The sequence below is a fragment of the Vespula pensylvanica genome, chromosome 9 (genome assembly GCF_014466175.1).
Source record: "Vespula pensylvanica isolate Volc-1 chromosome 9, ASM1446617v1, whole genome shotgun sequence".
Taxonomy (NCBI): Eukaryota; Metazoa; Arthropoda; class Insecta; order Hymenoptera; family Vespidae; genus Vespula; species Vespula pensylvanica.
In genome coordinates, this window is record NC_057693.1 from 8,011,100 (window position 1) to 8,027,727 (window position 16,628).

The 16,628-nt window shown below is 31.7% G+C and overlaps 3 protein-coding genes across 7 annotated transcripts; 1 reads left to right on the top strand and 2 right to left on the bottom strand.

The window, feature by feature from the left end:
* Positions 1-37: 37 nt before the first annotated feature.
* Positions 38-3,368, bottom strand: LOC122631773 (differentially expressed in FDCP 6-like). 2 transcript variants are annotated; one of them, XM_043817854.1, is made up of 10 exons: positions 3,048-3,368; positions 2,726-2,845; positions 2,434-2,637; positions 2,229-2,344; positions 2,021-2,144; positions 1,608-1,949; positions 1,331-1,532; positions 1,098-1,253; positions 743-1,026; positions 38-624 (listed from the first exon to the last, which is right to left on the bottom strand). In XM_043817854.1, the coding sequence occupies exons 1-9, from the start codon at positions 3,144-3,146 to the stop codon at positions 773-775; spliced, it is 1,617 nt and encodes a 538-aa protein (XP_043673789.1). In that variant the 5' UTR covers positions 3,147-3,368; the 3' UTR covers positions 38-624; positions 743-772. The 2 variants fall into 2 exon arrangements, with proteins under 2 accessions (XP_043673789.1, XP_043673788.1); XM_043817853.1 differs by having other exon boundaries at positions 38-1,026.
* Positions 3,369-3,397: 29 nt separating this feature from the next.
* LOC122631774 (U6 small nuclear RNA (adenine-(43)-N(6))-methyltransferase) lies at positions 3,398-10,049 on the top strand. Of its 4 annotated transcripts, none has more exons than XR_006327765.1 (8): positions 3,399-3,986; positions 4,082-4,301; positions 4,378-4,518; positions 4,586-4,943; positions 5,008-5,203; positions 5,286-5,944; positions 8,049-8,223; positions 9,800-10,049. XR_006327765.1 is itself a non-coding variant. In XM_043817855.1 (6 exons), the coding sequence occupies exons 1-6, from the start codon at positions 3,882-3,884 to the stop codon at positions 5,871-5,873; spliced, it is 1,608 nt and encodes a 535-aa protein (XP_043673790.1). In that variant the 5' UTR covers positions 3,398-3,881; the 3' UTR covers positions 5,874-6,196. The 4 variants fall into 4 exon arrangements, 1 of the variants encoding a protein (XP_043673790.1); XR_006327763.1 differs by lacking the exon at positions 9,800-10,049 and adding an exon at positions 8,303-9,288; XR_006327764.1 differs by lacking the exon at positions 9,800-10,049 and adding an exon at positions 8,306-9,288.
* Positions 5,950-16,552, bottom strand: LOC122631767 (clustered mitochondria protein homolog). Its single transcript, XM_043817846.1, has 17 exons — positions 16,202-16,552; positions 12,808-13,079; positions 12,280-12,702; positions 11,820-12,186; positions 11,533-11,669; positions 11,174-11,454; positions 10,887-11,013; positions 10,616-10,790; positions 10,340-10,542; positions 10,125-10,266; positions 9,806-10,011; positions 9,531-9,737; positions 9,341-9,439; positions 8,917-9,261; positions 8,557-8,829; positions 8,297-8,422; positions 5,950-8,221 (listed from the first exon to the last, which is right to left on the bottom strand). The coding sequence occupies exons 1-17, from the start codon at positions 16,290-16,292 to the stop codon at positions 7,598-7,600; spliced, it is 4,098 nt and encodes a 1,365-aa protein (XP_043673781.1). The 5' UTR covers positions 16,293-16,552; the 3' UTR covers positions 5,950-7,597.
* Between the last annotated feature and the right edge of the window lie 76 nt (positions 16,553-16,628).

Genomic DNA, 16,628 nt, shown 5'->3' on the forward strand with positions numbered 1-16,628 from the left:
TTTGGCTTAATACGACGTTTGGATATATAAATAATACTTGTTATAATATATAATATATTATGTTTTATAAATATAAGTTAAATTTAAAAACTTATAAAAACTGATTTGCACGATATGTTTAGTACTGATAAATATGCAATACGTAACTTGTACTACTGTATCGCACGCAATAATGTAACGGAGCTGTACTTGTTTGATCAATTCTGTTATCACTAATGCGCCCACACATACACATATATGTATATATATATTATAAAATTGGAAGAGTATAAATTATTGTAACCATATAAATAGCTATAAAAATATTGACATACATCTTAAAAAAAATATCGCAATTTTTGTGTAAGTTTAAGTTAAATAACAATATTACGTTAAATACTTTGTATCGTCATAATTAATACTTATTGTAACTTAGCTATGCTAATAGCGCTAAAACATTATAAAAAATTCATATATTATATACAAGAAAAATCGTAATTTAAATCTTAATTTGCGATTTTTTCATTACTATATAATTTCATTGTATATATTAAATCATCATATATAAAACAGGTTCTTATGCACTTTGGCTAAATTTTATAACGTGGCAAGTTGTTTGGAGTAAGGAACTATAGTGTTAATACCCTGATAAAAGATACATTAAAGTGTTGTATAATCTCAATATGTTTCTCATAATTATACTTTCGCGGTAAAAGAATTTTAATTCAATACGGATGATTATAGAAATAGTAACAGCTCTTACTCTTGCTTATTCAGTATATAACATGTATCATCAACAATTATTTTGCAATGTCATTGATCTATGGTCAAACTTTTCCACAGACAATGGTCTTTCTTTTGTAGTGGGTATAAAGCTTTGCGTACGTCTAATTCTTTCACCACTTTTTAAAGGACGTGTTACAACAATTTGCGCTTCCAATAGAATTTGTGCCTCTTCCGCACGTTTTACCTTTTGTTGTGCTGCACGAAGCTCGGCATCTAAACTTTGCTTTTCAGCTTCCAGCATTTGTAATCGCATTTCTGCATCTGTAAATTAATGCTATAGAAGAATTCTTTAATTCATACTTAAGCATAAAAAAAAATAAAATTCTCAATACCACGTAACTGATGTTCATTTTCTTGCTGTTTACGTTCAAATTCTAGTCTTTTCATTTTTTCCATCTCTAATAAATCTTGTTGTTCCTGTTGTAATTTCTCTAATTGTTCTCTTCTTTCCCATTCTTCTCTAAGAACTCTTGCTTGAAGATTTCGAACTGTTCGAAAATAACAACATTTGATAAATGCTTTTAAAGAAGACAAGAAATTAAGAAATACAGAATATATCTGTCACCTATTTCTTCATCTCTCAATGCTTGCTTTTCCTCTTGTAAAAGAGTTTCTAATTTCAATTTAGCTTCTTCCAATTCGTGAACCTTAGCTCCTTCCTCTTTTGACAATGCCTCGAGTTTTCTAGCTTGAATTTCTGCCGCGATTCTAGCTTGTCTCTCATATTGCAACTCCAGTCTTGTTTTCTCTTTTTCTTGTTTTACTGACTGATAATTTGAAAAATTTATATATATATATATATATAAAATCACAAATAACATATATCAGTTTTAATAACTTACTTGTCTTAAAGATCTCCTTTGATTTGCTAAACTTCTTTGATAACCAATTTTTTCACCTGAATGTTGAATAGCAATTTGTAAAGCTGCCAACCATTGTAACCGTCCTTTGTGATCATCTGCCACTAATTCTATGCATCTATGTTCAGGTGTACTTAATACGAATCTTCTGTCAGGCTTTCCACCACTAGTGATTGCATCTGCCCAACAATTTGTACTCAATATTATTGAACCTGATGGTTCTTTTTGTTGAGAATCTTTAAAATATAATAGTTCACCAGGACGAAGAACAAACCAAAAATACTTCAAAGTTGGAAGTAAAAAACCTTTCTTCATTAAATATCCCTATAAAAATACGTATTAACAAATAAATATAATTTTTAGATCGCGTTGTTAGGTGACAATGAATACCTTACTTTTTTCACCACATTTTCTATATATATTTGATAAAGATCATCTATAGCTTCAGTCAATGCTATGTTATCCAAAGTTCTACCACCACTATATTTGGATTCCAAAACTGCCAGAAATGTAGGAAACCTTTCACAATCATTATTAATGAATATTTGATATAGAATATCTTTATAATGATATATATAATTCAAATTGCTTATAATAAAATACCTAAAAGTTCCAATAGCTGCTGATAAAGCTGAAAAATCTGCTGCATCCCATTGCAATCCTAATGATGTTACCAAATGAGAAGCAACTTGAGCTACTTCATCAGTATGCATTGAAATCTACGCAACAAAGAAAAAAATATTGTTTTTTTGAAGATGTCATAATAACAAAAAATAAATCACTATAATGATTTGAAATAATAACAAACCATATGATAATCCATATTATCTGATTCTGGCTCAGCCAATAAACAAAATACTCTAAATAATTGATAAACGCTATTAGGTTCAAATATTGGATGCGATCTTTCTAAATACATTTTTTTACAGATCAACCAACATATTTCATCTATCCCTTCTTCTAACGATCTATGTATTTGTATAGAAGTTGCATCAGTAATTGATGAGAAAACCTATAATTATATAATTAATTAAAAACAATAAATTAGTTAAATAATTCAAACAAAATAAAAGAAAAACTAAATAAATGAACGATTTTACCTCTTTTTGCAAATAAAAAATATATTGGTCAAACGAAAGATTCTGAGTACTACGGTAATGTTCTAGACCTTTTTCAACACCATATAAGTCCATTAACGTACCGATGTTGGCCGTTAACACCTATAGAAAAAAGAAAAAGTCAAATGTCGAAAAAATAAATACCATTTATAAAAAAAATTCGTAAAAAATGACGATACGAAAACGTAGCCACACCCGAATATCGAATAATACGAAAATGAAATCCCACGGATCATTTGCTTCTAATCGTAAGAAATAAAGTCATAACTAAAAATTAAAAAAGAAAACACAAAGAATGACTCACCTTTAACTTCGATTTAGCGACAAGATCAGGCGTATCACTTTGCAACGCGTGAAACGCGTGCCAAATACTGTTCGTCACATTTTTTAGTAGATGGGTCATTATTCCGACGAAAATGTGCAACAGGTGTTTTTCACTCTACGGCGTTTCTATATCCTCATCGTCGTTGCACATATCGAGCAATGAACATTAGCGTGTCGGTGCGTATCAGTGAATGGCGGGGTACATGCAACGCCTCCGCTTGTCTTTTTTTTTAAACTCGATTAACACAAACTTCGTAAGATCTTACGTTTTCCGTTAAAGTAAATTATTCTTTGTTCTTGGTACAAATAGCCAAACTAGAAATTCATTAAATTTAATTATATCGATGAACAAATTTAAATATATGAGTATTTCGATAATACTAACGTGTGCACAAATGAATTACTTATTTATTATATTTTTTAAATTTACGCAGTAATTCTTTAATGCACTTGCATCCTCATTGACGAACTTTTACGTAGATACGATAGACCGAGGTCGTTGATTTACTTCCGACTAAATACACGATAAAAAATTATTCATCAGTTTAGTACAATATGTAATCACTAGAGAGCGTTGTTAAATAACAACGTTGATCAACTTTAATGACACAATAAAAAAATATTTATTTTTTAATTCTAAACTTTATTCGTCGATATAATCTTTTTTAGGAATATTAATGTGCGATTAATGATGAAGTATGTTGTCTTGTAATGAAAACATTGCGTATTTATAGTGTGCATGTTTCTGAATTAATTACTTGCGTTGCATTTAGAATATAATAACACGTAGCATTGTAAATTGCAAAAACATACAATGGCATTGCGAAAGTTGATGCATCCAAGAAATAAATATAAAAAAGGCCCTAATTTTAAACAACTTGCTCTTTTGTATCCAGAATTTCGCAAAGTTGCAGTTACGGTAAGAAGAAATATTCAAGTGACGTGATTATGACTAAGTAATTGTATTTATGTATGTTATAAATATATATATATATGTATATATATATACATTAGGATCTCACAGGAAAAGTGCATATTGATTTTAAAAATGAAGAAACTTTGCGTATTCTTACCAGAGTATTGTTAAAACATGACTTTGATCTCACAGTAAAGATACCGCCAAATAAATTAGTACCAACTCTACCTTTACGTTTGAATTATGTTTTGTGGATCGAAGATTTGATGACACATGCCTCTTTCACCAAAATGGAAGATGTTAAAGGCATTGATATTGGTAAACAAGTGAAACTTTAATTAAAATGTTTTAGAGCTCAATTTTTGATTTATAATAATATAGATATTTTGTATAGGAACTGGAGCAGTTTGTATATATCCTTTATTGCTGGCAAAGATGTATGGATGTTGTATGTTTGGAACAGAAGTTGATGACACAAGTATAGAATCAGCAATAGAAAATGTAAAAAATAATAATCTAGGAAATTTAATTCAAGGTATAATTTAATTATTTTATCGATAATATATAAAAATATATATTAAAAAAAATCTTTATTGATTTAGTGATCAAAGTGGATAAAGATAAAATTCTGAAAGGAACAGTAGAAGAAAATGAAACTTTTCATTTTATAATGTGTAATCCTCCATTTTTTGAAACTGAAGATACCTCGGATAAAGTAATAAAGCAACAACCACCAAGAAATGCTCCTACAGGCAGTAATAAGGAACTAAGTATTGAAGGAGGTGAAAGATTATTTGTAACAAAAATGATTGAAGAGAGTATGCAGATAAGTGAAAAGATTAAAATATATAGTTCTATGCTTGGAAAAAAAAATAATTTACTCTACTTTGTCAAGTTATTAAAGAAATATAATATAAACAATTTCACATGGACAGAATTTTGTCAAGGACACACAAAACGGTGAATAATATATTTTCTTTAAATTTTGTTAAAAAAGTAATATTTACGAAATTTCTTTGTATAGGTGGGGTTTGGCATGGTCTTTTTTGTCAATAGATGTTTGTGATTTGACAAAAGCACCTGTTATAAGAGAAAGCAGTATCATGGATAAATCTTTGAAAGATCACCCCCCTTTGGAAATAATATTTCCCATGCAAGATAAATATGTGCTCATTGACAATGTTATTACAGAATTAAAGAAGATAATTAACAACTTGCAGGTAATATAATATCATAAAAATTTCTGTTTCATATTTATACATAGTTCCGTCTCTTTTTCTTTTTTTTTTTTTTCCCCAACAGATAAATATAAAAGAGTTAGAGTTACAAAAAAATACATTGAGTGAATGGGGATGTCAACTCACAGCACAAAATGATACATGGTCGCATGCACGTAGAAAACGTCGTTTAGCTGAAAGACAAAGTAAAGATTGCAAGGAAGAAAATATAGGAAGTACTATTGTTACAGAGCAAATTAATGTGGACTCTGAAGTTAAAACAATACAACATTTGAATGTAAAAAATGAAGATACACAGTTCGTACCTACAAAAGACAAAGAAACATCTGATCATAAAGATCCTTTGTTAGTTTTCAATCTATTTCTTAGCATATTAGAGGATGAACAAGATCCTGAAAAAAACCATGTAAAGATTTGTCTATTTTTCGAAAGTGGAAGTGGTGGCAGAAATATATTGGAAACATTGAGACAATATTTGATAAACAAATTAAATGTTCGAATATATTTTCAACAATTCTGTTCTAAAACAAATAAAAAGAGAAGAAAGAAATTCAAGAAAGCAAAGAAAGATCCTCCTTCTAAGTTAGATATACAAGGAGAAGAAAAAAAACTCAATATTTCGTCAGCCGAGGACAGTGCAGATTCATCTTAAATTGTATTACTTTTGTATAACAATGAGAAACAACGTATTTCACACAATAATTTTATCAACATATACAAAAGGTATGTCTAAATCAAGTATTTAACTTTATTTATAATCAAATACTTATAGACTAAAGTTTCTTTATCGTACAGTTCAGTTTAATCAGTGTTATACATTTTGTAGGGAGTAAAGTTTTAAAATTATATATGGCATGATAATAAATCGCTCATTCAGTTCTTTCACTACTGTTAATAGACATGATTCTTTATGCATCTAAATACTATTTTTATTTACTATTTATATCGCAATAAAACAGTCTGTTTCGTTTTTCATGGTAACTTCTAATATTTTGAAGCTAGTCTGTTTCAATCATAACGATTCTAAAAACAAAGCTGAAATATGATATATATATTTTTTTGAAGAGATGTTTTTGATCCATGTAATAGAGAAAAAAAAAATATTAACACCTTTGTAATAATCACTGATATCTTAGCATTACTTATGGTATAACTAATGATTATATTAAACTAATGCTACTCTAGCAGTAATTTGACTAATGAGTTGCATTTGTATGTAGATGATTACAAATGTAATAATGTAGGTGCCATTATGTCACGTTTCTCATTATTATTTATTCTATGCATATTAAAAGGCAAATGCATTATTTATAATGTTCAATATTTTCACAGAAGTAAATGAATTTAAAAAATAATGATCAGGAAGCCCTTTAATGCGAATTTAATGAAATCTAACTAAGTAAAATTTCATGATATACGAGTGTAAAATGGCATTATACATTTCTTTATCATTGGTAACAAGAATGAAACACAATATACGTGTATTTTTATGACACAAAATGATCACTTTTCAAAATATACTAATGAAGTATACTATGTATAACTATAAAAAAGAGAAAACAAATGACTTACATGTTAATAACGTGTCAATGAACATTCATAGTTCATTAAAAAAAAAAGAAAAAAAAAAAAAAATACAAACACTGTCTTAACATTTTCGTTAAATCTCCTCTCACAAACAATCACTAATATAAAGAACATTAAAAGTAAGACAAAATAAATCAACAAATAATCAAAATTTGATGCATCTGTGTGAGTACATGTTCGTGCGCGCGCGTGTATATGTTACGATATAGTTTTGCCATGATGAAAGTATAAATATTCGAGGCCTTAGAAAAATGCTTTGCAATTATGAAAACTTCTTGTTCTTCGATTTCAATGAATTTTTCAATTACACGTAGACCTTCTTTTATATCTATCAAATGAATTTACCACATTGGTAAATTTTCTCCTTGTAAGAGATAAGATCTCTTTGAACGTTATTTACATCAAACAACAATTCAATTTGTTTATTGTATGTGATTATGATATAGAAGGGCTAAGTAAAATCTGCAACATTTTAAAGAATGAATGTCACAGATTTGATGAAAGTATGTGTTTTTTTTTTTTTTGCAAATGCGTTCCTTCCCACATATTGATTACGACTTTGAAACACTGCACTGCAAAAGTTCCAACATTATAGCACTATAAACAAATATAATGCACTATTTGACAATCCTATTACAAAGACACTGCCCCACTCCGATTTTATTCCAATCGTATATGTGTTCGTATAAGCGTTACCTTTCGGAAGGACAAACGCGGGCATGATGAGAGAGACTAGGATTTGAAAATGATACTACTAACTCTTTCTATCTCTGTACGCGCACAAAAAGCTCAGCTTTCTGCCATGACCGGTTCTAATGTTGCTTTAGTCTCTTCTAGCTTTTTTCCTTCTGACTTTTGTTCAACTTTCCGATTCTCCTTCTCGTTCTTTTTGCTTTCAGTAGCTTCGATAGCTTTGCTTTCGTTATCTGGCGATTGTTCTTTCTGTCGCTTTTCAATCTCTGCTTTGAAATTTTCAATATCTTGTTGACTGATTTGTACAAAAAGAATACCATTTATAACATTCAACATGTCGAGAACCGAACCCATGCTCGGTGGTTGCACCTGAATAGGTGGCAATGTAACTCCTGACTTTCCCGTGTAAATTTCATTCATCTTCTTTTGTAATACCACAGCTTGTTGCGTAAGATGTCTCAGACAATCACTACTTTCTTTTGTTTTTTCATGATCTTCGCCTAATTGTTGTTTATAAATTGCATAAGTTTCCTTTTCATTGTTTAAGGCTGCACGGAAATCACCCATACATGATTGGGTCCTTGCAACAAGATGATAGGATACTGCTACTTTTAAAGAACGCGGACCATGATAACGAAGATTTAAATCCAGAGCATGTTCCAAGAATCTAAGCGATAATTCATACTCTCCAACGGCATGTAATATTAAAGAAATGTTACTCTGTAAGTATATAAGAAAAAGTCAAGTTTTAATTACAACGTAATATTTATCCTAACAAACATCTATGTTACTTACATCAAGAAGAGCTACTTCTGGATGATCTTCTCCACAAACTAACAATGCGAGATAACGTGCTCTATATAGTAATCGTAACGACACGGAGACTTGACCATTTGCAAAAGAATATAATGCGAGATGAATCTATTAATAAGAAAAAAAATAAATAAATTTCCAACAATGTTACGAATCTAGCGGTGAGAAAAGAATATAAATTTCCAACAATATTTAAATAAATACGATTATAGAAAGGAATTCATTTCGTTTCAAACACTTACATATTCTGTGATAGTATATGGATGATCTATACCATTCACTCTTTCTGACATAAGTACAGCTTTTTGTTGGGTTGCTAACGCTTCTCCATGATCTCCCATTATGTAATTCAACCTTGCAAGCATTCTAAGGCATTGTGCAATTTCAGGATGCATGGCTCCATAAACATTGTTCAATAAATTTAATGCTTCACTAATTAATTCATATCCATCCTTCAAATAACCTTGTTGAATCTTGCTCTGTCCAGTTGTATAAAAATTATAAGCATCACTAGCCTGTAATAATATTAAACGATTGTTGTCTTTTATTTTTATTCTTTTTAATGTCATGTACTTTTTTGTGCACTAAACTTGTGTACTCACCCTAGGATTGATATGTTTAACAACAGGAAATATATTCAAGATGTCTTCCTCAAAGAACGTGGCTCTATTTCTATTTTCAAAATTGTATTCACGAAGTAATATCTGAATACCCGTTTTTATGCAAAAACCACGAAGCAAAGAAATCTTTTGCAAATGGAAATGTTCGATCGTAGCATCCAATGATTCCGGGGTTGGTGTTTCCCAATCGTAATAACTCTTCAGGTCTGCTTTAATTTGTTGCCAAAGTGATTTTGGTGTCAAAGATGCCCATTCAACTTCCGACTGTTGTGGTCCATTGTTTCTACCTTTTCTTTTATTACGTCTTTTTGCTGTTTTGCTTTGCAACTGAAAATAAACAATAGTTATCGTGCGTACAAATATTATTTTTCTTTTTTTTATACGTCGTATAAAATGTTTCACATACTTCTTCAAGATTTTGTTGAGGATGTATGATTTGTGCTGAAGATAGCAAACAATTTAAGAAATGACTGATAGCTGCCGAGAGACTCATTAATTCTGTACCCTGAAATATAGAATAATGTTAGATAGAGACAGAGCAAAAGAGAGAGAACACTTTGTCGTAATTTTTTGTCAATAATATTTTGATAATTCACCTGCATATAAGATGTAAAAATATGTTTTGCTGAACGTAAAATAAGTTCTGAAACGGCAATACGATTGAGATATCGTAATTGAGGTACTGCAGCTAACATGACCGCTAATTTTCCAAGATAACGAACGTTAATACCTCTACCATGTAGAGCTTCTATTAAAGTGCTACCATCCATGGCAGCAGCCGTATGATCTAAACATTCTCGAATCTAAAATTAATATTAATTTGTAGTGAATGTGAAAACATAGCGTTGTTATTATATGTAAACAGACTCACGAAAGTTGGGAGTTGTATGGTCAAGAGAAAATCTGCAGCATCTTTGACTAATTGTTTTTGTTTCTTCAACGCAACGCCATTTGGATCTGGATGACGCACTCCAGGCGAGAAAACATCCGGATTAAATCTTACATCAAATTCCGCATCTCGTAAACTTCCAACAGCTGCTGCAGCTCTACGAACTATTTCTTTAGTACTTTCTTCCACTATTAAAAAAAAAAAAAAACAAAAAAAAAATTGCAAAGAAAAAATATACAAATGCCATTAAGTACATCTATGTGCTACATATGTATAAGTATGTAAATGAATATATACATACATTCTTGTTTTTCACCTCCTGTTATAGAATCAGTAATGCTCTCAACAATTTTTTTAGCTTCATCAGCCTCAATTAGAGACTGAGCTGAGACTTCTTTATTACTGTCAATTGCCACAGCATTTGCTTCTTCTTTTTTATTTTCCTGAAATTACCGATTGTTCTGAATAAAATATTTAATAATCATTGTTGCAAAAAATATTCGCAAATTGTATTACCTTTGAGGAAGATTCTTTTTCTTTCTGAGACTTCCGAGCGGATGTAAGTTGTTGAAGATGAACAGCAGCATGTTTGATGAATTGAACATACCTAGCTTCCACGAAGGAATCGATTAATTCTTGACGAAGACAAGCCAATTTGTGTTTATGTTCAATAGGAAATCCTAATGCCCTTGCTTCCTTACTTAATTCAACGCCTTCCACTAAACAAAGTAAACAAGATTTTTAAAAATTCTAATTGTCTATTAACGTAAGTACTCGTGTAAATTAACTTACATCTTAAGAAATTAACATCGGGCGGAAAAGTCCTTAGTAAATCTAGAACATAATGTCGAGAATCATTTCCAATGATACCCTTACATTCCACACTACTACAAAGTTCAACTTCCTCTCCAGTGTCGTTAATTACTTTATGAGGCAATATTTTTAATTGTTGTCCAGCTTTGTTTAACTGTAAAGATAAATATTTACAATACAAAAATATACGAACTATGCTGCTAATAAATACAAAGCACAAAATTTATGTAGACTTATTATACACACGTACCAATTCAATATATTTCGGATGTGTAAGAACGGTTTTCCCAAAATCTATAGAACCATATACAACAGATTGTTCTTGTTCGCGTTCTAAGATTCCTGGGATAATAGATTGAGCAGTAACACGGTAGCCTCTGCAAAGAGTGACAACAGAATGATTCAAAATGTAAAAATCAGTTATAAATGAAATTTTTTTAATTTCTACACAATTATTTAAAATTATAAGAAACATGTATACATACATATATAGATATATAGATATATATATAAATATATATATATGTTTCGATATACCTATAATCGATAACAACTGTGCCAAGAGTATAGAGTCCAAGTAAATCAACAGCAGCGTAAACTCTAACGCCTTGCAAGTCATTACGAGGAGCAACGAAAGCGGCAGCATCACCTCCGAGTTCCTTGTAATGATCTCGTACATCAAAGCCTAAAGAGAAAAAAATGTTGTTCCAAATAAACATTTGCATCTTTGCTTCCTCGCCCGGATTTATAGCCATGACATTGCCATCGATTACAGCTACCGCGCCTCGAGTCGCTGCAGCAACAAAATCACTGTGAACCTAAAGAGACATTTTGTCGATACCATCAAATTTACAAATATGCTATCAAAAAGACTGTCTTAAGAGAAGAAAATAAACCTTGAAAATGGCGCGTTCTCTTAATAATCTCTCAGGCAAATTTTTGCGAGGTAATTCTCTGGTAGTTTGCAATTCTTCGTTCCAATCTCGTGTTTGTCCTGGGATGTGTTCTTCGTAGCCTAATTTTGATGAGAAAGCTATAAAGAAGAATGAAAGAATGTAACAAAAAAAAAAAAAAAAGAAAAAAAAGAAAAAAGAAAGAAGAAAAAAAATTAAAAAGATCGTAATTAATCTTATAATACTCGTTATTCGAAAAGAGTCATTACACATTTATGATTAGAACTTACTGTCCTCGGCACGTATAGCGTCAATAGTGTGCTCGGTTTGTGGAGCACTCCATGCATATAGTTGATAAGGTGTCGCAACTCTTTCGAAAGGATGTCTCTGCGTTCTCCGTCTCTGCATGGCAGCGAAGCCTCGCTTGAAAGCTGGACTCAATTGGTTCAACAACTCGATCAAGCTATGGCACAGATGACTCGGCGTTGCTGGTTTTGGATTAAATATCTCCTTTGTTGACTGATTAACAAAGAAACCCCTAGCACAGGCCGTTAAATAATACTGCTTATCTTCCAGAGTTATAACGTGTAAGTATAGAAGATCACCATGTAATTTTCTGTGACCTGGGGGTGGATTCCACCCGGACGTTGTTAACACCTGTAAATAATAAAATAGATATTGTATATAATAATAACGACTTATTATTAATTCTACAATAAACATATACGATATCGGATAACAAATCCTTACTTTTAGGCATGGTGGACATTTTTGTTCTTTAGCTTGAGGTTGCAAAGGCAATAAAGGCCTATCTTTACAACCAGGTATAATGTAATCCGGTGGAGTGCAATCGACCGAATCCGCTCGCGTTTTCTTTTTCTCTAGAATATCGCCATTGGTAACAACGTTTAGGAACGATAAACTACTACATTCAACGCCGTTATAAGCGTCTGTAGGATCTACGGATTTCAACAAGTCTCGAACGTGTCGCACGTGTATACGAGCTTCCCGCATCGTGTAAGGTTCTTCGACGACCTTAATAATAGAACCTTCTTTTAGGCCCTCGATATTTTTCAACTCTGCGAAGTTATCCAGTGTGTTCCCGTCGAGTTGAAGGGAGAAACAGGTACGATGACAAGTGTCCTCGCGATCCATAAGTAATTGGTGAATTTCCTAAGGATTAATAATGTCTTAGCATTAAAACATGAAGGATTTCGTAGAGATAATATTTTTTTTATTTATTATATATATATATATATAAAATGATTATTATCATACCTGTACCAATTCCATGCTGGACACCTGAATATCGAATGGCTCGGCGCCAGGGCTAACGATTTTAACAGTAAATCCCATATCTTGGATATAAACAACCTCTTGCTCGTTGACCGCATCTTTCTCTTTATCCTTGTCTTGTTCCTTATCAAGCTTTTCATCCTTTGTATCCTTTTCCTTCTCCCCTTCCTTCGTAGCTTCAACCTCGCCCTTTTCTACAACATTCTCTGCGATCGTACTCGTGCTACCGCTTTCTTCACCGTTCTGCTTCACTTCTAAAAAAATAAAACGCGCGTCATGTTTTTTTTATTAATTCGTAAAAACATACTATCTTTTAAATATTTTGATTATTTCATTGTGAACATGCAGACGTTCTTGGTACTACCACAACTTGCATTTACCAATGCATTTATAAATAAACATCAATGTAAATAGTACGCACTCAAATGCCGTACTATTTTTATCGATCCCATGTTTGCAATATATCTGTCTATATAGATATATTTCAGAACGGACATCGATCTTAGATCCATTATGATTATCTAACAAATAAAATTTGAAAATCCAGCTTTGATTTTTTTTTGTTTCAATAAAAAAAAAAATAAAATTGAAAAAATAGAATAGAATAAAAATAGAATAAATAGAATGAAATAAAAAAAAACGGCAGAAAATTCTTCGGGAAGTTTAATTTTATCGCAAAGGAAATCATCTTATCTATGGTTATATTTTTTTCTCAGGTAATAAATCATTGTTCATAGGTAGAATTTCGACCTTATCGCTGAAAGATAAACAGAAAAAAAGAAATCATAGAGATGAATGAAAAGAAGAGAAAAAGAAACGCTTGCGCAACATTAAATATTCACACAGTTTAAAAAATGATTTTTTTGTTCTTCGTTTATATAAACCTAATGAATAGGATAATTAATATTTATTAATTTATTATTCATTTTTTGTAATCGACAATTAATTTAATATTATTTGCCTGAATTCTAATACATTTAATAAAATAGGATAAATATGTATATGGTACACACATACACGCATACACACACACAAACACACAAAACTAATCCGAAATATTAAGTGTTATTGTATCATACGTTATAAAATTAATTATTTCAAAGAAAGAGGTAAAGAAATAAAAAAGAATAAGGTTTTATTGAAGGGCTCGTAATTGTGAAAGATAAAGAAATATTATTATAATATCGAGACGAAACAGTTCGTTCGTTGTTTTAATGTTTCCATAGAGAAGACCGATAACCTCTCCTTATCGATATTTCTTTCTATCATCCGCCATTGTATTTTTGAAACACGTGAAAGGGAAAGGAAAAATTTACTTTAATTACCGCATTCTTTAATTTCTTTCTATTTTTCGAAAATTCTTTTCTTTTCTGCTTGTTTTTCTCGAAATTTTTTTATAACGAAATTTTGTTAAATTAGTCGAAATGTAAACATATTTTTTGGTCTTTCGTATAATCGGTTTGTTCGTTTCGCGCGTGTAATTTGAATATGTATGATATGTGCATGTAATTAAGATCAAATTTTAAATAAAGCGTAAAAAAAATAAAAAGGAAAGAAAAGATAAATTCTATGTATGTCCTTTGACTAATGCACTTCCATTTTTTAGAACGATAGTATGTTCATGTGTGTAATTCGTTACTCGCACGTGTCATTCGTGTCTGTTCTTTATTTCTCTCTAACACAAGAAACTATAAACGTATTTCCTAAAAGAAAAGATAGTGAGAAAAGGAAAAACGATGATCTTGGTTATGCATTACGTTCAATAAAAATGAGCAATGTGCGTTGCTTTCATAATCTCATTACATTTGATGACTCGTCAATTGCATAATGTAATTTGTGCTCAACAATCTCTCTGTCATGAAATACGTGATAAACTATTAAAATAACCAATTGCGGTCGTGAAAAACATAACCTCGATGATCGATCGATGGTAAAATGAAAAACTTTGTAATAAAAGTTAAAAAAAAAAAAAAAGAAGAAAAAGAAAGAAAAGAAATATATCTTATCGTACAATGACGAATTATGATCTAACCCATCACGCACGTTATAAATTCGTTTCTACGTATAAAAACGCCTTTTTCGTTAGTTTTCTTCGTATTAAAATAGGTCAATACATATACAGTTTAGCTTTCCCAAAGTTAAAATGCATGTGTCTCTTTCCGACTCTTATACCAACTTATACCGTTATATTCTGCGCTATTACCATCACAAAAACGAACTCTATAAACACATTGCGAAGAATCAGACGACTATCAGTTGACGAGTTGTCGTTGCGAGGTTAAGCGTAAAAGGTGAAGGGTCACATAAAAGAATCTCTTCGTTCGACGAATCGATTCGACAAATCGAATCACTCGACGACAAACCATAAAAATGATCGATTTTATTATATCGTTAACTAGGTATTTGAAATTTAAATGAAAGCGCGGTTAAAGCAATGTTTCGTGGGATAGAAAATGGGAGGAGTTGCCAATGAGAAAATAATGCGAGAAGTGAAATTGAATTATTATCGTTATTTCTTTTGTAACATATACTATCTATGTAAAGAATCAATTGTCCGTTTTACAATTGAAAAAACAATTTCTTTTCTTTCTAACGAATAACAATTCGTACCGCCTAACACGTGATCGTTCTTTAAATGAACATGTTGGTGCTATTGAAAATACGAAAAGATGTAAATTAACGTGTTCATTAAAAAGAAACGTTATATCAGAATATTTTCATTGAAGATTCTGTTTTTTTCTCAAGTAGTCGAGTATCTCGATAAGACCGCATCGATTCGAAGACTTGCAAAGGGATGCGTAGATGCAACGGAATTCGTCGTTCAATGGAAACTAGATCGTTTTCTATTGTGAGAGATATTCTATATATATGCATAACGAAAATAAAAATAGCAAAAATGAAAGAACTCGTTTTTTTAACGTTCGTAAACGTATTGAAAAAAAGGCGTAAATTCGTCTGCTAGGTAGCGTTCAGTGTGTCTTCTGCTAGGTTCCTTCTCTCTCTCTCTCTCTCCCTCTCTCTCTTCATTCTCTTTCTCTTTCTTTCTACATCGTGCTCACATGACTCCAAAACGTGTGAGATTCGCGCAATTGGAGATATTACATAACTGAACTTCTAGGACCCGGCGACTCGAGAAAGACAGAATGAGGAAGAGAGAGACAAGGATGCGGTGTTATTAAAAGCGCATTAAAAAGGCCGAAAGAAATCTCGTAATTGAGAAACGATCCAAATGATCCTTCTATTCGTTATATTACGTAACGACCCTTTGAACGCGCACGATGTACAGAGGTTTAACCTCGAAAAAAAGCTCGAGACGATCGAACAAGCGGCACATGTTTTTCTTATCTCAATGAAATAAAATTTTTTGTTCACTAACCGGTCGCGTTTCGATCCTCGGTGCCGTTCAGCAAGGGTATTTTCACGCTCCCGTTTTCCCCGGATGCCTCGATCTGAGCGCCCAGTGCCATTCCTCGTCGACAAATTCCCTCGAGTTGCTTTAGTTCAAGCAATTTTAACGTAACACGAATGATTATTTCTCGCGAAAATCACGGTACCGGGATCGCGCCACGAACTTTTTTTTCTTCCTGATAAATTTCGAAAAAGAGAGAGAGAAAGAGAGAAAGAGAGAGAGAGAGCACGGGCACGATCGACGACCAACTTTTTCACGGGGCGGCACACTACTCGGCTCCGCGCTACCCGAGCCGCTTTTCTCTACCGCACGTGCGTTTCGAACGAAGTACAAAGTCTAACCGACGGGATTGGTCAAACGGAACCTCATGCACGTTATACTTCGATCGCTCGAA